This window comes from Suncus etruscus, chromosome 7, assembly GCF_024139225.1.
Source record: "Suncus etruscus isolate mSunEtr1 chromosome 7, mSunEtr1.pri.cur, whole genome shotgun sequence".
In the NCBI taxonomy this organism is placed as follows: domain Eukaryota; kingdom Metazoa; phylum Chordata; class Mammalia; order Eulipotyphla; family Soricidae; genus Suncus; species Suncus etruscus.
In genome coordinates, this window is record NC_064854.1 from 19,782,654 (window position 1) to 19,806,077 (window position 23,424).

At 45.7% G+C, this 23,424-nt stretch overlaps 1 protein-coding gene across 2 annotated transcripts in view; it reads right to left on the reverse strand.

Moving 5' to 3' along the window:
- The window catches only part of USP6NL (USP6 N-terminal like), a 101,078-nt gene that overhangs the window by 15,364 nt on the left and 62,290 nt on the right, over positions 1-23,424 (reverse strand). For both annotated transcript variants that reach the window (XM_049777081.1, XM_049777082.1), the window contains 5 exons: positions 17,055-17,122; positions 15,098-15,180; positions 10,105-10,144; positions 4,662-4,742; positions 1,672-1,779 (listed from right to left, as the gene is read on the reverse strand). In XM_049777081.1, the coding sequence (XP_049633038.1) occupies positions 1,672-1,779; positions 4,662-4,742; positions 10,105-10,144; positions 15,098-15,180; positions 17,055-17,122 (380 nt within the window). The remainder of the gene's footprint in view (positions 1-1,671; positions 1,780-4,661; positions 4,743-10,104; positions 10,145-15,097; positions 15,181-17,054; positions 17,123-23,424) is intronic.

Here is a 23,424-nt window from a genome sequence, read left to right on the forward strand (position 1 = left end):
AAATCCTACAGACATGTACATATACACACATAAATCTGTCTAGCTAGCACATGGGAAAATGCGGTGGCTCCTGACATGATCTAAGGAAGCAATGGCATCAGGCCAGGACTGTTAGGCAGATCACTACTGTGTGTACTGTGCTTTGAGGTGGAAACTCAAGAGAAGCTTCAGGAGCTTTTTTCAGAGTAATTACAGGACGGGGTTCTGACAAAACTTGGCCATAAGGAGCTGGAGAAATAGCCCAGCAGACAGGGCGCCTGATTGGCATGTGACTGACCTGGGTTTGATCCCCAGCACTACATACGGCGCTCATCTATTTTCTGTGGTATTTTATGATTGGTTTTTAAGGATGTTATTTTTCCAAAAGGCATCACACTATTAATTTATTTAATGAACAAAACATCAGAAATATATCTGAAATACAGTTCCAACAGGAGTCTTGTACTTGCTGGGTTGGACAGTGTCACCCCAAAATTCAGACTGACCCAGACCCTGCACAGCAACCTTATTTAAAGGCAGATGAAGATGCGGCCACTCACTCCGGGCTAGCTATAGCCTCTGTCTGGTGACTCAGACCACTGCCTGGTTCAGGGCGGGGAAGAGGCATAGCTCAGGCCCTACCACCAGCCTCCAACCACACATGAACTGGGCTGGTCTGTGGCACTTGTTGTGGTAGCCTAGGAACAAGGGTGGCACATGATGGGCAGTCACTAAACATAGTCCCAGAGCTCTGGCCCTGTCGGGACACTTCTATAATGTACCTGAAATGTGGGTCCAAACAGCTCGTGTCTAAAACCATTCACTGGTTTAAAAAAAAAAAAAAAAAAGCAACTATGTATTCGCCAGTACTTTTACCTTTTACTTAAAAGATAAAGTCTTCGTATATGAATAAAATTATAAGTATTCATATATGAGGAAAAAAACTCCAAAGTACATTGCAAAGCCCCTTTTATCATTACTCTTCTTTCTTCCATTTATTCTTTTTAAAAAATTATTACGTTTTTCCTAAAGAACATATTTCAAAATGGGTTTTTAGGTATAAAGGAATTCACTTAAAGGTTATTACAAAAAGATTATTATATCATTTATGTCAGAAAGAATATAAGTTGGAGGGTAGGAGGGAAACTGAACAAGCTAATTTAGGGAAAGCAACGTTGTTCACTAAGGTAAAGGCTCTTCAACAAATACAACCCAGGCTTCCCTTCATCTGGGGGTGAAGCCACCAAAAACAAAAACTCGGAGCTCCCCTTCTCCTCTGGGGGTGGTGTCTCCAACACAGGCAGTTCCTCTTTTAAGGCAGCATTTGGAGATGTGAACTTGCCTTTTACATCCACACGAACTCTAGACACAGGACCATAAATCTCATTTCTGATACTCTCTCACCAACAAGCAGCAAGCAATCAGTTTCATTAATGAATATGCCCCAACAGTGATCATTTCAAGTATTTGAAATGTGCTTAATACTGATCGAAAACAGAAAATGACTTCACAGATGCATTTATTTGAAATTTAACTGCAATAAACGAACACAAAAACAGCTGATAGGCTTATTAAACTCCAAGTATGTCGATTTTGTATCATTTCCAAGAGACGTGACTATCTCAGCCCACCTCAAAAACTGGAGGATGCAGCCCGACCGCAAGCTTACGTGTGCATGGCAGAGGTACTTACAGTATACAGGCCTTTTGTGTCTTCTTTCATCTTGGGGATCTCCAGAAGCAGGGCCCACACCTCACCCCTGAGCTGCAGTGGGATTCCTTTGTAAATGCGCCGGTGAAACTTTGAGAAAGAAACAGGCTTAGTTTTGTACCTTAAATTAGTCTTAGTCATTTTCTAATTTCAAAGGATCCATGATGACTAATGGATACTTAAAAGGACACAATTGGGTGCTTTCCTCTTCACTGCTCATCATCTAACAGGGACAGGGATGGCAGGGACACACACACAGACACACACACACACTCTCCAGATGGCCATGACTTACACAGATGGCCTGTCACCCTTCACCATCACCACATCGACCGAGTATCACCACTCCAAGCACAGCCCCACTGGCCATTACTCCCAACAGACCATGCGAGGACTGGCTGGCTCAGGCCACACATTTCTACATCCACAGGAATGCTGTGTCTAGTCTGATCAGAAGGGGGAAGCAGGGACAGCAGTGGGTTCTGCAGAGTCACAGAAGGCCTCCTGTGGGGAGGACCATTGGTTCATGCTGAAGGACACGTGACTGGCCAGGAGGAAGGACTGGGTCTGGGGGCCACACTGTGAGGAGCATGAGAAATGGAATGTGACAACCAAGTCACCACCCGCAGTTCTCGCTGGCAGGCTGATCCCTGAGCCCTGATGTGCTTCTAGTTGGACGTTTGCCTGTGTTCGTGCGCTGTCAGAGTGGTGGGTATTATGATTCTAATAGCCTAGTCTAGAGAGGAGAAAGTGTCACCAGCTCTACCGTCATGCAAGCAGACCACTGAGATAAAGAACTGAAATTCAGTTTACCTCACTAGACTCCAAGATCTTAATAGCTCTAAAAGAGGACTTTGACAGATTGAATTTGAGTTCTAATATCCTAGAAAACTCATCTTAATTCTGTTCAAATTTCTTTACGGTATGATATATAAAATCTTTATACAAATCCAGTTGTCTGAAACCTGCTTTTTGGTTTCCAGTATCTTTAGTTGCCAACAAGACCAAACACCATAACTAAGTTGCACAGTTACATTTACAAATAGCCAAGAATTCCGATTAGGGGCAGAGGGTGGGTTTGCACATGCCCCTGGGGGCGAGGTCCTCCTCGGAGCCGCTTACTACCTCTCCCCACAGCCTCCTGTTCCTCCCTCTGCTTCGCCTCTGAGCCCAAACAGCACGCATTTCCAGAGTCAAAGTCTGAAGAGGTCTCCACCATCCCCGGTTCATCAGCCTTCCAAGTCTTTCACTGGGCCATTAGGCCGCACAACTTCTAAGCAATCCCCACTGTGACCCCACGGAGCAGGTGTCCTGGAACTACCTTTGGCCAGTGCTGCCTGCCCAGTGGCACCTGTGCCCTGGGCAACGAGGGGACACCAGAAGGAAAGGGGTAAGTAAACAAAGCATGCTTGGACTACAAGCTCACTTGGATCTCACTGAGTGCAGAGGGGCATTATTTTCCCTGTAAGAGTTTCTCCTTGTTGGGGCTGGAGAGATAGCGTGGAGATAAGTCGTTTGCCTTTCATGCAGAAGGTCATCGGTTTGAATCCCGGCGTCCCATAAGGTCCTCCGTGCCTGCCAGGAGCAATTTCTGAGCATGTAGCCAGGAGTAACCCCTGAGCACTGCCGGGTGTGACCCAAAAACCACAAAAAAAAAAAAAAAAAAAGTTTCTCCTTTCGGGCCCGGAGAAATAGCACAGCGGCGTTTGCCTTGCAAGCAGCCGATCCAGGACCAAAGGTGGTTGGTTCGAATCCCAGTGTCCCATATGGTCCCCCGTGCCTGCCAGGAGCTATTTCTGAGCAGACAGCCAGGAGTAACCCCTGAGCACCGCCGGGTGTGGCCCAAAAACCAAAAAAAAAAAAAAAAAAAGTTTCTCCTTGCACCCATGCTCCCGAGAGTGGCACTGCTGACCATGACTCCTTGCTCACTGTGTGCCAGGCACACACAAGGGGGCCCAAACCTAAGCCTACCGCCTGCTCGATCTCATGAAATGGGAATTGTAGCTCTACTTCATAGATGAGTGTGGGGAGCAGGCTCATCCCAGGAGCCCTCAGAGCACAGACTAGGAGGCCTGATCTACTCCATGTTATTAGCCTTCCCCTTCCAACTCTCAGCCTAGTTCCCAGCAGAGGTTGGCACTCAGTGCTCTGATCAATGCTCACTCCACCCAGTGGGAATGTCAGCCCTTGACAGCAATGGGCATCGTCTGGCTGTATTCCAGGGACCAGTGTGACCTCCGATGCAGTGCTCCGGCCAGTCTCTTTGGTGTGGGCTCAAGAAACAACTCTTGGTGGAACAGAGCTGTGACCTGAACTAGCCACTCTCAGGGCACAGCCCCATTGTCCCTGAAATCTAGAGTGCACTCCAGTCATGCAGGGACTTCCTGGGCACTCTCAGGAAATACCAACAATGCCCATGGCCAAAACTGACCTGGTAAGCCTAGCAACAATGGGAGGTATAGCAGAATGTCCCCACAATGATCTTCACAGCACCTCCATAACGAGACTTTTCTGATGAGGCCTGGGTATATCCATACATATGACACATATCTAAAAGTATATACAGTGGGACAGGCCCAATGCAGGGCCAAAAAGGTTCTGGAATGGGGGCTTGTTAGAAGGTTCTGGAAAGGTAGTTGCTTCCGCTTCAGTGGTGGCTTTGTGGGGACCAGTCAACCTGAGCAGTGAGTCTAAAGTAATCATTTTGAAGGTTCTGATCCCAAAGGGAAGCCCAGAAAGGCAGTGGAGTGGAGGCAGCATACTGGGAGCTGAGGAAAACCCCGGGGCCCCCCACTTCCATCTGTCCTTTGGTAGCAAAAGGACCCAGGCAGTCTGTGAAGCTCAAGGGAGCCTGGTTGGGGGCATCCCATTGCATTAAATTGAAGTTCAAGCATTTCAAACAATATTATCAGAGAAAATGGCACTCACCAAATTTGTATAGCTCAACAGAAAATGGTATCATTTTTAATTACCTTTTCGGTATTCTTGTATTTTTCCCATCCTTTTAGCATTTTCAGCCATTTGGTCGTCCTTTCAATTTCCAGTTGTTTTTGCTACAACAAAATTAAAAGTCATTGTTACTAATTGTTGGCAGCATGAATAAATAGGAGATGAATAAATAGGAGATGCTCCCAATGGAAGACAAAGAAAAATGTTTACATGTTCTTGTACTTTTGTTTTTATTGTTGGGCCATGCCTGGAGGTGCTTAGAATTTACTGCTGGCTTTGTACTCAAGGATCACACCAGTGCTAAGAGGACGAATGGGATGCCGGAGATGGAATCCCAGTTAGCCACATGCCAGACAACTGTCTTATCCACTGTCCTCTGGCTCTTTCCCTACACTTTCTAGTACTTTGGGAAGGAGGACCCACACCCAATGGCACTGTACTTTTTCCAGCCTCCCCATTTTGCAATTTTTGCCTCCTAAGTGAGAAAATGGTTCCTTTTTAGTTCCTATAGAAGAACTCTATCTCCTAACTAATATCTCCCAGGAGAGCACAAGAAGTGCAAAGTGCAAGGAAATCCAGGTGAAATTTTCAGGATCTTTGGGTTCCTGGGGCTACTCCTGGCTCTGCGCTCACAAATTACTCCAGGCCAGTTTGGGGGACCATGGGAATGCCAGAGATCCAACCTAGGTCAGCCATATGCAAGGCAAATACCAGACCAGCTGTGCTATCACTCCAGCCCCCTTTCTAGTACTTTTAAATGAGTCACTGAAACTCCCGTATTCTATAATTTAAACCCTAAAATAATGTCATATTTTGAAAATGTTTAAGGTAATGAAAAGACAACATGAAAATTCTATTCACTTGTCACATTTTATTAAACCCTAGAACTTTAATATGTCTATGCCAGAGCCCATCCTTAAAAGAAACTGGTGTTTACTAGTGGACAGATGAGTACACAGGGAGCCAGGCTTAGTGCCAAGTCAGACAGAAACCAGCAGTAAGGGGAACTGCCCTTTGCCCTCTTCTGAGGTGCTCAGTTAGCCAGTCAGTGTGGAAAGACAGTCCTGGCCACTAGCAATGTCAAACAAAACAGCCCCAACAGAATAAAAGATACTGTGGAACTGTTGCCACAAGGTCAAAAAGGGAGAAAACAATCCAGGGCCACAGAGAGGCTCCATTCTGAGGGGCTCAGTGCTACAGGCAACGACTTGAGTCTGTAGCATGGGGTCTTGAGCCTGGGCTGGGGGGGGGGTGGCCTAAAATAGCCTCTTCCCCCTACCTGTGCTATTCCAGGGAAATTCCTGCCTCCTCAGAGCCAGGGCCTGCAGGCCAAGTGCCATCAAAGAAGATGAAGAAAGGAGGGAGTGCAGGCAGCCCCCAGAAGAAGCATCTTTGTGGGGGTCTGGGGAGAGGGACCGTGTCCCTGCGGGGCAGCAGAGGCCTCTGTGGGGTCCAAGGTGCCTGGGGTCCCGGCTGCCTGCAGCATCCAGTTCCTCTTCATGGAGACAGGCTATTGTGAGCTGAGGGAGAGCTGCTCTCTCACGAGTGTTCCTTAGCCACCCTGTCTTTTCTCCTGAGGGGATATGGGTGCTGACATGTGCCTGGACAGTCTCAGTTCTCAGGCTCTGCCCTATAACCTGGGAGTGGGCCCAGGCCCAACCATTCCTGTTAGTAACTGAACAGAGTGGTGCCCGAACAGTGTGGTTCAGGGTTCTCAACCCCCAAAGTGTCACTACTTCCAAGCTGCTCTCAGGCTGGTGCAGCTAGGCAGGGTTTGGCAGGGCCCGTCAACAGCCCCTTCCTAATCACTCCCGGGCAAGGGATCACCAAGGCAGCATTCCCACAGAATTTCACTTTTTTGGCATAGTAGTAAAACTCAAATTACTTCTCTTAAAATTTCAATGAGGCTTTTCAAAACTAAAAGATGATGACTTGTGACCATAAAATATTACTTCTAATTCCTCCCCCACGCTTTAACTTTTTTCCAAAAGATTACACTTATTCTTCATTATATTATTAGTGATAAAATGTTGCAGATGATTCCAGAAATGTTTAATTTAAAAACTCAGCGGGGCACTGAAATCTAATTAATGCTACTGCTAAATGTGACTTCCGAGAAGACCAGGCCAGGGAGAATGAAGGTGGCACGAAGCTGCCGTCTTGGCCTGTTTCTGCATTTCTGTGCTTCCTGCATGGGCTTCTTCAAAGCAGAAGCTTTCCCCCGACACAGGGAGATGCAGGCTAACTCAAGCCCCCTGAGAATCCGGGCCCTGCTTCCCACTGAACATCCCACTGAGAGCTGGCAGAGTTCCCGCTCTCTCCCACTGCCGTCACTATGAATTATCGATGATCCCCCTTCAGGAAGCAGCTACTCTCCAGCCCAGCACACTACTGTGTCCTAGCATCTGTCGGGACCGAGAGTGCCACGGCACCCGGGTGGCCTGGCTGAAGTCCTCCCTCCCAGCTCAGCTCCCCACTGCCTGCCCACACTACTTGCCCATCCCTGCTTTCTTGGCCCATTCTCCTTCCTCTTCCAGTGGTGACCCAGGGCCCAGGGGAGCCACTGATTTCTTCCTGCATACTCTGACTGACTCCTGCCCTCCTAACTGCCACAACATTTAGCATTCATGCTGGTCTAAAACTCTTCATTCATTGCCTGGCTCCCAGGGCCACTGAAAACAGTTAGGAAGAAATTTAACTTCTTCTGCATAAATGGCCCTTCACAATGTAGCCCCCAAATCATGTGGCCGGGCTCAAGGGACCATATGGGATGCTGTGGATCAAATCTGGGTCAGCTGCATGCAGGGAAAGTGCCCTCCCTCCCCTCTGTGCTATCTCTTTGGCCCCTATCAACTAAATTTTCCTCTTTGTCCTGTTCTAGCCCTCCCTTTAAATGTAACTGTGGTACAAAGGAAGTGCTTTGTTCAACGTAGTAGCCCTCTCTCATGATATTTTCATACATTCACTGTCCCAAATGTAGTTGGACTGCCCTTTCCCTTTTCCCTGGGATCTCCTTTCAGCCTCTCTGCCACAAAACAGCACAGGCTCTATCAATGCTTTCCTGCCCTACAACAGTCATTTGTTCCCCATACTCCAGCCACCCCACAGTCCCCTAAGAGGAGAGCAGAGGCCCAGGGCTGGGAGCTGGCTACAATTCATCGATCACATGACAAATGAGTCTGAAAAAATATGAAGCTTCTGAGGTGGTCAGACCAGCATTTATCAGCAGGAAAACAATGCTGTCTTAGGCTCCTTCCTCCTTGCCCTTGGCTGACTCCCACCCCACCTTGACAACGCACGGGCACTGCTGCATGCTGAGGAAGGACGGAGCTTCCAGACAACAGCAGCTGGCTACCTGACTGCCTCCAACTTGTGTCCTGCTTACTGGCCCATGGAAACTGAACTGACCACTTCCTTGCAGCTTCTCAACACCCAGGAAGAAGGTTGTACCTTAAGCCTCTGCACTGAACAGTGAATGGAAACAACCACTGAAGGACAGTTCTCTGAACTGTTCTCTCTGGCCCTACTAGCAGGGTTAACTACGGATAAGTTCAGAGAATAGAGACTAAGCGTACTCGATGCACGGGTGGGATAAAACAGGTTTCTCCAAAACAGATGTTAGCATTTTACTGTCCAGTTTGACTATCAGGGCCTGTGGAGTGTGGGGGTGAAATGGAGAGGAGCCGGGCACTCCCATGATTCACCAGCAGGGGTCAGGAGAGCACAAGAAGTAAAAGGATAAAAGAATCCGGGTGAAGTTTGCAGGAACTCTGGGTAAATATCATACCACATATGAGTACGATTCATTTCTTTTTTGTGAGTTTGTTTGTTTGGGGGTCAAATCAACACCCGGCAGGGCTTTGGGTAAATTTTATACCACATAAAATTACAATTATTTTTTATTTTGGGGAGTGGGATTGGGATCATACCCTAAGCCTCTCAGGGCTCTGTGCTCAGAAATTGCTCCTGGGAGGCTCAGGGGGCCATATGGGATGCCAAGATTTGAACCGGAGTCTGTTCTGTTTTGGCTGTGTACAAGGCAAATGCCCTATCGTGTGCTATCTCTCCAGCTCCTCCAATTCACTTTTTGAATGTATATAAAGAGGCCCCAGTATTCTGTAAGCCATGAAAAATAATCACAGCTATAAACTAAATGAATCCATGAAAATTCTAGTTCCTATCCTTTTCACCTTATTAAAAACCTCAAACTAACAAGATAATCCATTGTTAATATTGTCCTTTGCATAGTAAATGTACAGTACATTTACGTTTTGCTGGTGGGGATCCTAAAACACCTTACAAATATCAACACCTCCCTTATAGTGGACAGCTTCCCAGGAACTTAATTTTATTTAATCATTTGATTTGTTTTAGGGCCACACCTATTGGTACCCAGGACTTAATCCAGGTACCAATTACCCAGGGCTCTGAGCTCAGGAATCACTCCTGGCAAGCTTGACAGACCCTCTGGAGTGACAAAAATAGAATGTCAGGAGTGATCCCTGAACGTAGAGCCAGGAACCTGAGCACTGCCAGGTGTGGCCCCTAAACTAAATAAGTAAATTAAAACAGACACAGGAGCCAGTCCAAGAGTCATGCAGTCCTGTATAGCAGCTGCAACGTCGCAGCTGCAGCCTCGGAAAATTAATTCAGCTACAGGAGAGACCACAGGGGCAGCAAGTCAGGTACAGTGACCCTATTCTTAGAAAGTTACTGTTGGGGCGAGAGTGATAGCACAGTAGGGGAGGGCGTTTGCAAGGCCAGCCGGGTTCAATCCCCAGCATCCCATATGGTCCCCTGACCCCATCAGAAGTAATTCCAGAGCATAGAGCCAGGAGTAACCCGAGCACCACTGAGTGTGGTTCCCCGAAAAAAAAAAAGAAAGAAAGAAAAAAAAAACTATTCTATAAAGGTTCTCTCGAAATATCTTTCCCATCAAAAAATTCTAATTTTTCCATCATTATTAGAAAATAGTGACTTCCTCTTATTACAGATTAATAGCCTTTTTTGTTCCTCAATATTTGACTGCAGCGTAACTAACTCCAACTCTAAACTTTTCCCTCCACCTCAGCAGTGAGCACAGCACTTAGCTAAGCAGAGGGGACATGAGCATCGCTGGGGAAGCTTTTGATGAATAACTGGCCAGGATCCTGTCAGAGTTTGAACAGACCAAGGTGGGGCCCACGAGAATGTGCCCCAAAGTCAACATGTGCCATCGATACAGGGCATGCCAGGCCGGAAGCCAGGCTCTCCGCTATCTGCTGCCTTTCCCCTAAGCAAGTCTGTCAGCAGCCCATGAAGTCTCCTAAGGTGATTTCCCCAATACCACACTGACTAGGGTCAGATTCCACCAAAAACAGCCATGTCTAGATGCCCTGTGGCACCCAGAATCCCCAGGGTGGAGACCACGCCCCGTTGGGTCCGTAACTCCCCAGTAACTGGAGGGAAAGACAGAGCTGCACTTACCCGTTCCACAGCAGCATTGTGATAGGGAAGCTCCTCCTCACTGCAGAGGAAAATGGGATAAGTGAGAGCACGGCAGATGGACAACACTGAAGGCACACACTAGGGTGCACATCTTCAATGGAAACCCCCATCTCACACCCCTGTCTCCAGACCTGCAAACACCTGCATCGACAGATAACCTTTTCATTCTAAATGTCAATCCAAAGCAAATACACTTTAAACAGTCAGGTAGGTGGTCCATCAGGCCACCATTTAAGGGTACTGTGGCCATGCAGAGAGCAACACAGAGTGTGTCCATCACAGGAGGATGCTAGTAGACCAACAGACAGCAACCCAGGACAAGAGACCAGAGTCTTCGCCAACTGCTTCTCTTATCCCACAGTCACACAGCAACACATCTTACATCTTACAGCCATTCTACAGGTATAAGTTGAGATCTCCTCTTAGTAAGTATGATCTCATTTTGGTAACAGCCATCCTACAGCTAAAGATGAGATCGTCTTGGTTCAAGTTTGCAATTCCTTGTTGGTTAGTGGGTCAGAGTTGTTTTTAGCACCTGTTAGGCATTACTGGAGAAGCATTCTCAGCACCCCACCCCACCCCACATCCCTTTTATGAGGCACCAGGACCTCACAGGCCTCACATCCACAGCCTTTCAGCCCAGTCTATTAAAAACAAATTTTGGAGTCAGGGTGGCTTGAGTCACACCTGGTGGTACTCAAGTGCTCTTCCTGGCTCTTTGCTCAAGAGTAATCCTGCCAGTGCTTGAGGGCACTGCCAGGGAATAGACGGTTTCTATAAGTACTTGGACTAGCCTTCTGGCTTCCTGGGCACCCCCTTTTTTGATCCCAGATTTTATTCTCCTGACTTATAAGAGTTACAAAGCTCCAACTTTAAAGGACTGGGAAGTATTCCAGTGGTTGCCATCTCAATTGGTTGCAGGCTTTCCTTTGTGGGGTTGAAGTCTTCACTTTGATAATAATCCCATTCTTCTCTTTTTTTAATCTTTTTTGCCTTTTGGGGTCAAGTTTAAAAAACATGAAATCATTTCTTATTCGAATCTGCTTTCACTCCATTTCTGATATGGGAAGGCCCAGTTCTATTGCCCTGCCTCTGGGCTGTTTGACTTTTCAAAGTACCATTCCCCGGGGCCTTTTCTTTAAGTGTTCCTGGCCCTCTGTTCATTCCCTGTACGTGCACAGGTGTCCTACTGGACTCTAGTCTATCAAGTGTTTGTAGTTACTACAGCTTTGCAGTTTAGTTTGAAGATTTGACTATTTGGCTTCTGCTTCCACAGAAATGTAAAACTGTTCTGCTTCTATTTCTGTGGGAAATGCCACCGAAATTTTACTGGAAACTGCAGTAAATCTGTAGATTGCTTTGGATTATGGATATTTTGAGAACATTAATTTTTCCAGTGCATTAGCATCAGTAACTTCTCACTTGTGCCTTCTTCAGTATCTTTTACATTTTTGCACATTTTTTCATATAAAGATCTTTTACCCCCTAGTCAAATTTATCCATAGATATCAAATTCATTTTTTATGCTCATGTAAATACATGTTTTCTTAATTTGTCTTTCCAAAATAAAGCTTGTCAAGTTTTTATAAAAACATAACAATTTTTATAATCATTTTTGTTTATGCAACTTTATGAAATTTACTTACTCTTAAAAATTGTATTGGTGCCTGAAAGTTTTCTGAATATAAAATATTGTATCATCTTCAAACATCAGAGAGTTTCAGATGCTTTAATCCAATCTGGTTGTCTTCTTATTTCTTGTACTTGCCATACTGCTCTAGTGAGAATTTCTAATACTGTGTTGAATAAAAGTGGCGAGTATCCTTGTCTTTGTCATCTCAGGAGATAAGTTTCAGTTTGTTACCATAAAGTATGATGCTGCCTTGGGCTTATCCCAGATAATCTTTAGTTTGTTATCCATATAGGGTGGTGGTTGTTTCCATTTAGACAGCTTGTCTCGTGAACAAATGTTGAATTTTACCAAAAATAGCAATAATAATAAGACTTCACAGATGACTGACGGATTAAGAATGTGGCCCAGTTTTCCAATGTGAATTTCCTTGTATTATTTCTCCAGAGTCAAAGCCTTTCACAAAACCCTTCCCATTAGAACTGATGTGTGTCACAACCCTGCTGACACAGACATTCATTCCTTAGGTCTCAACATGGGCACATGTTACTTTTCACAGTCTTCCAAGGAGAAAACCGGGGAGTGTCACTTCATTGAGAGCGGCCCAGCACATGTATGGAACACTGCCTGGCCTCAGGACCGTGGCAGCCCCACAGGGGTGCCGCCTGGTGCAGAGTGACTTGTGAGAATTGGGGGACTATGTGTTTGCCTATGTGGAGGTACACATCTTCATCTTGTTCCTCCAAGACCCCTCCAGATAGAACAAAGAGCAGGGCCAAACGTGGGGGAATGCAAAGCAAGTGACAGCCCACATGTGAATCTGGTTTGTAAATGGAGCTTTGAGGCCACGAAGGCCATATTCATTCCCTTATGTATGAGCTGCGGTTGTTTTTAAGAGTTGAATAGTTATGATGAAGACCAGATGGTCCACAAAGCCAAAGCATTTAACACTCATACTTAGAAGGATTGCTATAGCACACAGATGTGTATTTTTTAAATAGGTCAGTAGAGTATTTAATTATAGATAAAACTTTCATTCAGAAACTTAAAACTTGTTTAAATGAGTAAGTTTAATATAATGAATGAATCTCAGTTCTTTTTTTTTATAGTAAACTCTGTTAAGTATAGACTTACTCCTAGCCAAAATTATTAGGTAGGGAGAAAAGTTCTCAAGCTCTTGTCCTCAAAACAATTCATTCTTTACAAACAAAAATCTTCAGAATCAGAGAGACAAGACTGCAGGTAAGGCACTTGGCATTGAATGCGACCCAACAGAGTTCAATTCCTAGGACCCCATATTGACCCTGAACTCTTTAGGAGTGACCCTGAGCACAGAGCCAGGAGAAAGTCATAAGCACTGCAAAGTGCGACTCAAAAAGATATTTACAATTATGGTTCATTATAAGCAATCTAAGTTTTATAAATAATTACATTTTGCTAAGTATTAAAAAGCTGGAGGTTATGTCCATTTTATCCAATATTTTTTTAGTCTAATTTCCTCCTAACTCTTCTAATAATAACGTGACCTAAGGCATTATCTAGCATTATCCAAATACCAAAGATTCTTTGTGGCTCAAACTAGTAGTGGCTATATTTTCCTAAAACTGCTGAAAGTTCTGACTTCATCGATTCTATTTCTTCTTCTCCAGCCCCTGTCAGGCACACAGAGCAGAAATCATCCCCAACTCTGAGCACTGCATAGATATTCCTGTTCCACCCCTGAGCCCGGCTGATTTGTCAACAGTTTTTATTATTAAATCTATTACAAAGTCAAGTTAATCCTGTACTGTTAAGTCGTTCCATCCTTCACATATCATAATAAGCATTAAAGTTAATAAATAACTGGATATGAACTCAGCCATCAATGAGAACTACAAAGTGACTGTGTGCCACTTTTTGTACTGCACTGAAAACCCCATCTCACTGCAGAACCAATAAAACACACACAAAGACCTACAACATGGATTGAGGGGAACAACATGACCCACTCTTTTTAATAAAGTGTGACAAAAAGCAGGAGCAGATTTTAGTCAACATCAGCTCCAGTGATAGGTGATGACTGGCATCAAAGGCCTGTGAGGGGACAGTTTCTCTACACTGAGGTGCTGCAGCCCAAAGGCATGAGTCCGAGGAGATTTGGGGCACTTGATAGCACTGGGCCCCTCTGTGCTTCAGGCTTCCAGGACTGTGCTAAAGCATTTCTCAGCCAGCTTGAGAGGGCAAGCCCAGCCTTCCCAGGAAGACAGAAGGTCGGCATCTGAGGAACCAGTAGGAGCAATTTCTCTTGGAGCCTTCCAAAGCACTCCTCAAAAGCCTTTCAAGGTGAAATGCAGGAGGAAGTGACCTGACAATGCGGGGGTGACCCTACAAAGGGGCTGCAGTAAGTAGAAGAAGACGGAAGGGCCAAGCCTGTGGTCTGTACCTCCAGGCCAGAGTCAGCCTGTCCCTGTCTGTAGCAAGACTGGAAAAGAAAAGATGGGAAGGAAATGTGTGCTCCTCACGGTCAAGTTGAGCCAAAGATGTGGAGATCCCTCGGGTGGCAACATGACTGCCAGGATCCAGTTAGGCAAGCTTTCTGCAGGTGAGGAATTCTCATTCTCCCCATTCACTTGTCCAGCAGTCGAGATCCCTCCTCCCACTCTTACATAGAACACACTTAGAATGAATAGGATCTTAAAAACCAATAATCATAAATAAGTTCAATGGCATTTCTTTTCATCGCTCATTTTTATGGTGCATTAACTCTTAAAGTTCTCATTTCTATTTTTAAATGTATTTTAAATAAAAGGTTCATAATAGTTTTAAGTACAAAATAAAATTCCTTTCCATTTAATTCTGCTAATAACTTTATGCATTTAATGTTCTAAGATGAAATAAATATTAAAGATTGGATTCTTCACTATAACATACTTTTTAATTATGGTGATTAAAGGGGCCAGAAATTTTGTGCACAGAGCAGGTCCAACCCTAAATCTTACTGTGGGGGTGGTGCTCGGGAGGCCAAGAAAACCCTCCTGGAGACACGGAGCAAACCTGTTGGTGACTGAAGGTGATGTCAAAGGGCCCTTCAGGGCTGGGGTGACTCAGACCACTGCTATGGTGCTTGGGCCCTCCAGGGCAGTACCTGATAATACTGAGGGGTACCATGAATTCTGATATTGAATCTGAATCGGCCACATGCAAAGCAAGTGCCTTAACCCTTATATTATCTCTCTGGCCTCAGGTGAGTACCTGAAATCTTATTTACAGCAATGCTGTGTTAAAAAAGAAAAACAAAAGACTCAAAAATAACCAGTGACCACATATACATGATAATAAAAGCCATTAATTGGTGCGACTTACTGTAAGAAGCCAAATCTGTCTGTAACTTTATAAACCAGGTAATCGGCATCTTCCCAAGGTTCTATCTCTGCACCTTCTCGTCCCTGTAACAAGACAAAAACATGTTATAGTCACTTATAAAAGTGAGGATTTTGCAAAGAAAAAGGATCAAAATAACAAGGTTTGGCTGGTGTTTGGTTGTTGTTGTTTTGTTCACAACCAGAGAAGCTCAGGGAACAACGTGGGGTGCTGGGGATAGAACCCAGGTCAGCAAATGTTCTACTTGCTGTAACCTGCTCCGGCACCACATGTTCTTTTATTGAGTGAGCAATCTGAGCTAGCAAAGATGCCTGTGGAGCAACAGAGGAATGAGTCTCTCAGAACAAGGTGCTCACCTTGCAACTAGCAAGAGCATAACAAGTCTGAGAGCGTTTCTCTCCTGGGTATCCAATCGTCAAAGACTAGGCCAAACTCCTGGTCTCAGCTGCACTGTCACCTACCCCTGAGATTGTTCTTGCCCTGGTCAGAATGGCTCTGTCCAAGGCTGTGGACAAGAAGATCCCTGGTGTGCCTTCCTCACCCCTATCCAGGGCTGCTCCTGAGGGTACTTCTTGGGAACTGTCAGCCAGCACAGCCCACAGCCCCTCGTCCCTCTTCTGTATGAGTGAATTTCCACATGGACCCTCAGATCTCTACTCAACATCCCGTGAACCTATTCCCCCCTAGTAGGCTGCCTTGTTGCTATGTCCCCACCAGCAGGCAGGAAGCTGTGGCCAGCATCACACTAGTCTGCTCGGCAGTGTCTAAAAAGACAAGGATAGGGCCAGAAGGACCGGCGCACAATATGAGGCTCGCCACAGAGTGGTGAGTACAGTTAGAGAAATAACTACATTGAGAACTATCATAACTAGGTCAATGAGTGAGGAAAGTGGTAAGCCTGTCTCGAATACTGGTGGGGGGAAGAGACAGATAGGGGCATCAATGATGGGAACGTTGCACTCGTAAAGGGGGATATTCTTTTTATGACTGAAACCCAACTGCAGTCATGTTTGTAATCACGGTGTTTAAATAAAGATATTATTTTAAAAAAAGAAAAAGAAAGAAAAGACAAGGGACAGATACAGCCCAGGTGATGAGTGTCTGGGCCACTCACACAGGGGCAGATAAGGAAGTCACATGGGTCACTTGAGACCCCAACAGGGCTGTGGAACCCTCCTGGGAATAGACACAAGTCAGGTGCTTCCTAAGTCTCATGTCCCTGCCATTCCCATAGATATGAAAAATAACACATAGGAAATAAACACAAAATGTGACACTGCTTCCACTCACTGCAGAACTTTAGCTGATAAATTTTAAGATGGTGATTCCCCACCCCCACCCACCCAAGGTCTCTTTAGTTGAGAAACCACATTCCTCAACTAAAAGGACAAAAAAAAAACTCATAAAGATTAAACAGAAATCTAGCTTTTCAGATCCATTTTTTAATAGCCCTATATGTCACAAATAAAACTGTGCCTTGCCTGTGCTAGCCTAGGACGGACCACGGTTCGATCCCCCGGCGTCCCATATAGTCCCCCAAGAAGCCAGGAGCAACTTCTGAGCACATAGCCAGGAGTAACCCCTGAGCGTCACAGGGTGTGGCCCAAAAAACAAAAAAAAAAAAAAAAAAAAAAACCTGTGCATCTAATTCTCCATACTAACCTACTCACTGTGTATTATATACCTAGACTTAAGTCAGGTACCGTTCTAGATTTTTTGGAGGGCTAAAGTGTTTTGTGCTTCACTCAGTGATGGTCAGGGGTAATCCTGACTCTGAACTCAGGCAATGTTCAGGAACCATACGGGATGCTGAGAATTGCCCCCGAGTCAGTCCTATGCAAGGCACGAGCCAGACCTGACCTTTCCAGACATCAAGCCCACTTCCATGGAAATGGCTTTTCCCTCACAACTGCCCGAGTGAGAAAATAAAAATACTTACTCGATCATATTTAGCTACTATCTCAGCTCTCTCCTGGGCAAGTTTGAGGTCTACATCTTGGTCTGTATCTGTGGAGAGATCAAATTTAGTTGAACTGTTACACAAAGAATCATCTACTTACCAAGCTAACACAGAATAAATAAAAATAAAATAAAATAAAATAAAAAATCTACAAAGACAAATCTAGCAAGTCACGTAACAAACTTAAAAAGATCATGAATACAAAGCAGAGGTTATAAGCCTCAGCTATTAATATAACCATGACTTTTATAGATGACTAACTCCTGCCTCTGGCTGACTGATCTCTGGCATATGGGGTGCTGGAATAAAACCCAGGTTGGCCACATGCAAGGCAAGTGCCTTACCCACTGTGCCATCTCTTCAGTTCCACAATTTTCTCTTGAAAGGCAAACTTACTAACTAACCGGAGAGATAGCACAGCAGTAAGGCATTTGCAGTAAGGCATATTGTCCTGCCAACTCAGGACAGATGGTGGTTCAAATCCCAGCATCCTCTATGATCCCTCAAGCCTGCCAGAAGCAATTTCTGAGCACAGAGCCAGGAGTAACCCCTGAGCACTGCCGGGTATGACCCAAAAACAAGCAAAATACCGAGAGAAAAAAAAAATCTCAGGCCAGAGTGGTAGCACAGTGATAGGGCATTTATCTGGCATGTGGCTGACCAAGGATGGGTGCTGGTTCGATCCCCAGCATCCCATATGGTCTGCCAGGCCAGGAGAAATTTCTGAGTACAGACCCAGGAGTAACTCCTGAGTGCCACCAGATGTGCCCCCCTCCCCTAAAACGAAGAAAGAAACTTAAACCTCTTTGGTTTACAGATGAAATCCACTTAGATAGTAGAAAACACATTCAAGAAATAAGGGGGGAAATGAGAAAATTTGTGAAAAGGTAAATAAAAAAAAAGGAATTTAAAAGATCAGAGGCTGTCACTGTGGCAGTCAAGCAAGTTCTCCTTCCACAAGCTCTGGACCTCTCTCTCCTCTCTTTTCTTCTTTTCTTCTCTCTCTTTCTCTCTCCCCCTTCTTTTCCTCTCTCTCTCCCCCTCTCTCCTTCCCTTCCTCCCTAATCCATGCATCACTAGAATTTGCTCCTGCATAGCTTCCCTCACCCAACCCCACACAGATGTTTTTACTACCATCAGGTATCTCTTAAAAAATACAGATCTGGGGGCCGGGCAGTGGCGCTCGAGGTAAGGTGCCTGCCTTACCTGCGCTAGCCTAGGAGACGGACCGCGGTTCGATCCCCCGGCGTCCCATATGGTCCCCCAAGCCAGGAGCGACTTCTGAGCGCATAGCCAGGAGTAACCCCTGAGCGTCACCGGGTGTGGCCCAAAAACCAAAAAAAAAAAAAAAAAAAAAAATACAGATCTGGGGGCCGGGCGGTGGCGCTGGAGGTAAGGTGCCTGCCTTGCCTGCGCTAGCCTAGGACGGACCGCGGTTCGATCCCCCGGCATCCCATATGGTCCCCCAAGAAGCCAGGAGCAACTTCTGAGCGCACAGCCAGGAGTAACCCCTGAGCGTCACAGGGTGTGGCCCAAAAACCAAAAAAAAAAAAAAAAAAAAAATACAGATCTGGGGGCCGGACGCGGTGTCACTAGAGGTAAGGTGTCTGCCTTGCCAGTGCTAGCCTAGGATGGACCGCGGTTCAATTCCCCGGCGTCCCATATGGTCCCCCAAGCCAGGAGCGACTTCTGAGCTCATAGCCAGGAGTAACCCCTGAGCGTTACCGGGTGTGGCCCAAAAACCACAAAAAAAAAAAAAATACAGATCTGGAAAATAAAAAATAAAAAATGTGGATGGGGCCGGGCGGTGGCGCTGGAGGTAAGGTGCCTGCCTTGCCTGCGCTAGCCTAGGACGGACCACGGTTCGATCCCCCGGTGTCCCATATGGTCCCCCAAGAAGCCAGGAGCAACTTCTGAGCGCATAGCCAGGAGTAACCCCTGAGCGTCACAGGGTGTGGCCCAAAAACCAAAAAAAAAAAAAAAATGTGGATGGGACCCAGGGGCCAAGTGGTCTCAGGAGTAATGAGTGAAAAAAAAAAGAAAAAAAGAAAGGTCAGATCTAAATACCCAAGCCAAAGTCAATGACAATAGAATCAAGAGACCCAAATTATAACAAGCTAAGCACAAAATGGACCTGTTACACTAGTTGTCCAGGAGGTTAAGGGTGAAGATATAGGATGCATGCTGGGAACTGTGGTGGAGGAAGGTCAACACTGGTGGTGGGAATGGCCCTAATTCACTGTCACTATATGCATAAAATACAACTGTGAAAACTTTTAGTTCATAATGGCCTCAACAAAACCTTTAAAAAATATATATGCCTAAAAGCCAACTATCAATAACATTGTAGATCATGGTTCTTTAATGAAAATATATCATTGATCCCACATCTCAAAAAAATACACATAAATCTGAAAACAGAAGTAAAGATTAAAGAGTCTAAGTGTAACTATACATCTTCAGTACTATAAAATAAAAAGCACCAGTAATTGTGTGATAGGCTCGAGGACAGAGATAGTAAGGGGGAAGGTGCCTTCCTTGCACACAGCTGACCACCTGTGGCACCACATGGTTACCCCCACCAGTACCTCCAGCTACACAGAGTAGTCCAGTAGCCCAAGTAATCCCTGGCCCTGCAGGGATCCTCAGACCCAAGCACCAGGCCCCTGCACTGTGGGCATCTAGAAGGAAAAGACAAATATCCCCAAATCCCCAAAACTGGGCAGAGATGATAAGCAACAAGTTCACACGTGTGTTAATGGAAGCAGCAACTGCCTCCATATTCTTACTAAGTGCAGGGCAGGTCTAATCCAAGACCAGGTTGCAGAGAAAGCATGTGTGTGCCTGATGCCCTTTAGTGCTTCCACCCATTAAAAAGGGGTCCCCTGAAGCCTGTAACCTGGAGCTGTTAATGGTCACAGCACTAATAGAAAGCAAAGCTGGGATTCAGATTGGGCAGAATCAAAACCATTACGTGTAATAGTGGCCAAAAATGGAAAGGGCCTTCCTCTTGCGGATGGCAGCTCATCACACAGGTGTATCCATGGCTCTAAAAACCCCACTGAAGGGCCACAGAGGGACTCTTTAAAAATCACCTTCCCCTGAAGACCCCACAAGTGAGGACAGGAATCACTGCTCCAGAGAGTAGCCGGGGTACAAACAAGCAGGGGCAGAGGTTTGGTGCCCACGGATCACGCACCCCTCCCCCTGCAGGGCAGGAAACCAGTAAAATGCCTAAAAGTGCAGATGCAGGAAGTGGCTGGGCTGGAGCTGGAGGAAGAGGCAGGAGCAGGGGGAAGAGGCAGCGGTTGGGGGCAGGGCAGCTCCTTCCAGGAGCAAGCAAAGGCGAAGGGAGTCTGAGCAAGAGAAACTCAGACTGGAGCCGAACACTGAGCATCAAAGTGCAGGGAAAGAGAATTCATCTCGTCAGAAACAAGAGGAACACAAGCTTTCAGCGACCACTCTGCACCCAGCCCAAATCAGCCCAAACTGGTGTCACTGGGGCCACAGGCACGTGGGGAGGCCCCAGAACTCTGCCAGGGCAGACACCACCTCTGCTCTTCCTAGAAAGCAGCTCCTGGTGAGCATCCAAAACCTTACCAATCCACCTCCGGGGATGCAGTCTCGGGAAATATCCCAACAAGTACAGAAGTCATTTCTAGTAGCACAGACAGCAAAGAGAGGTGTGGGAGGTTTCTAAAGTTTGTTTGGGAAAAATAACTTTACGAAACTGCTTTTCTCAGACTACAGGGTGTCAACAAACTACTCTCTTTGGAAAAAATGTGAATGAGAAGAGCGGTTTGAAAAGTTGGATGAGGGGCCGGAGAGATAGCATGGAGGTAAGGTGTTTGCCTTTCATGCAGGAGGTCATCGGTTCGAATCCCGGCGCCCCATATGGTCCCCTGTGCCTGCCAGGAGCAATTTCTGAGCCTGGAGCCAGAAATAACCCCTGAGCACTGCCGGGTGTGACCCAAAAACCACCAAAAAAAAAAAAAAAAAAGTTGGATGAAAAGGCTGGTTCTTAGTTGCAGAGAACTAAGGCCATCAGGAGTCCGGTCTGATCAACTTATCAGATAGATTTACTGGCCTCCGTTACACTGATGAACAACTGTCAATTCCTTTGCCCTCTTCCATGAACCAGCTTCCAAGAGTCACAGGCACTGTGTGGAGGGGCTGGGAGATCTGAGGGGAATGAGAGAGTCAGCCACAATGATAGAATCATAGGGGACAATGCAGGACAGAGCTGCCTGTGGCACAACTCAGCACAAGTGCTCAATAGGCCGGGCCTTGTCTCTCTTTTTAGCTTAACAAAAATGAAAAGGTAAAAACTGTTAAGTCAGGAACTAGGAAGCGAAGGTGCCAACTAGCCCAAGAAAATTGCTGAAGCAAACTCTATAAAGATTGACGTAGACTGGGCCGGAGAGATAGCATGGAGGTAAGGCGTTTGCCTCTCATGCAGAAGGTCAGTGGTTCCAATCCTGGCGTCGCATATGGTCCCTTGAGCCTGCCAGGAGCGATTTCTGAGCGTAGAGCCAGAAGTAACCCCTGAGCACTGCCGGGTGTGATATAAAAACAAAACAAAACAAAAAAATATTAAAAAAAGTAAAGATTGACACAGAAAGATTACCTCTAGTCGAAAGATTTCCATTAAAATAAATAAAAATAAAGAGTAGGGCCCGGAGAGATAGCACAGCGGCGTTTGCCTTGCAAGCAGCCGATCCAGGACCAAAGGTGGTTTTTTCGAATCCCGGTGTCCCATATGGTCCCCCGTGCCTGCCAGGAGCTATTTCTGAGCAGACAGCCAGGAGTAACCCCTGAGCACCGCCGGGTGTGGCCCAAAAAACAAAAAAAAAAAATTTTTTTTTTAAATAAAGAGTATACAGGAATAAAACTGGATGTCCGTAGGGGGGGTCAGATGATGCATTTTAACATGACCAGAATAGGGGTGGAAGCAATAGCACAGGGCAGGGTGTTTGCCTTGCACATGGGACAGACCCACCGAGCCTGCCAAGAGCAATTCCTAAGCACAGAACCAGAAGTAACCCCTGAGCACTGCCAGGTATGACCCAAAAGCAAAAAGAAAAACAAAAAATTACCAGAATAGGGCCCGGAGAAATAGCACAGCAGCGTTTGCCTTGCAAGCAGCCGATCCAGGACCTAAGGTGGCTGGTTTGAATCCCGGTGTCCCATATGGTCCCCCATGCCTGCCAGGAGCTATTTCTGAGCAGACAGCCAGGAGTAACCCCTGAGCACTGCCGGGTGTGGGCCAAAAACCAAAAAAAAAAAAAAAAAAAAAATACCAGAATAGTAAATTGGGTTCTATGTCCAATAAATATACTCTTCAGCTTTTAGAACTATTTTTTAATCCTTGTATACATCCTCAGGGGGTAGGGGTGGAAAATACATTATGTTAATGAATATATTCTTGAAAGAGGAAGTTAAAAGTCAAATTAATTCACAAAAATAAACAAAAGCAGTCAACTGTATGTCCTAAGAGAGTAGGGGGAACATAAGCTTCTCCTGACACTGAGTTAGAGCCCTTCTAAGTCCCTGACAGCGAGGCCACCACCTACAGGACTTGAGGAGGAGCTCTCTGTGCAGAACTGATCCCGGCTAAATGCTGCCTGCTGTGACCTATGGCTGGGAAGCTGCTTAGAGCCACAGGAGACTCCAACTGCCTTTGCTTAAGTTCCGATGACTTATTCAGAACAGTCACCCTAAAGCGGCCACATGGCCTACATTGGTTGCTGTGTCTATGTGCCCCATACAACTCAATGACAGTGAGGGGACATCCCCGGCTTCGGCGAAAAGCAGAAAACAACTATTACCAATTAAATCAAGCCTTAACTCTAGAGCTAAAACAAGGAGATTTCTAAAGTTCAAACTAAAAGAAGCAGAAAAATCAAAAGATTGTTTACTGAGAATTAAATACTTAAGTATAGAGGAAAATGTCTCTGGGCACAAATCTGGGGGAAAAAAATGACAATGCTGCCAACAATGACTTTAAGACCTCTGAGTCCATTTTAATTCATAGAACTTTAAAAAAGAAAAAAGATCAGAGTGTCCTGTGGAATGACACTGCTTTAAAAGCAGGTATTGGGGCAGGAGCAATAACACACCAGGTAGGGCATATGCCTTGCACACAGCGGACCAGGGTTCAATCTCTGGCATCTTATATGGTTCCCCAAGCCTGCCAAGAGCAATTTCTGAAGCCAGAAGTAACCCCTGAGCGTCTCCAGGTGTGACCCAAAAAAGAAAAAAATAAAATAAATCCAGGTATTGTTTTATACTAAGTCAACTCCTGATTCTAACAGATCCTTTAATTCCGTTTTTCCAAGTCATTGTCATA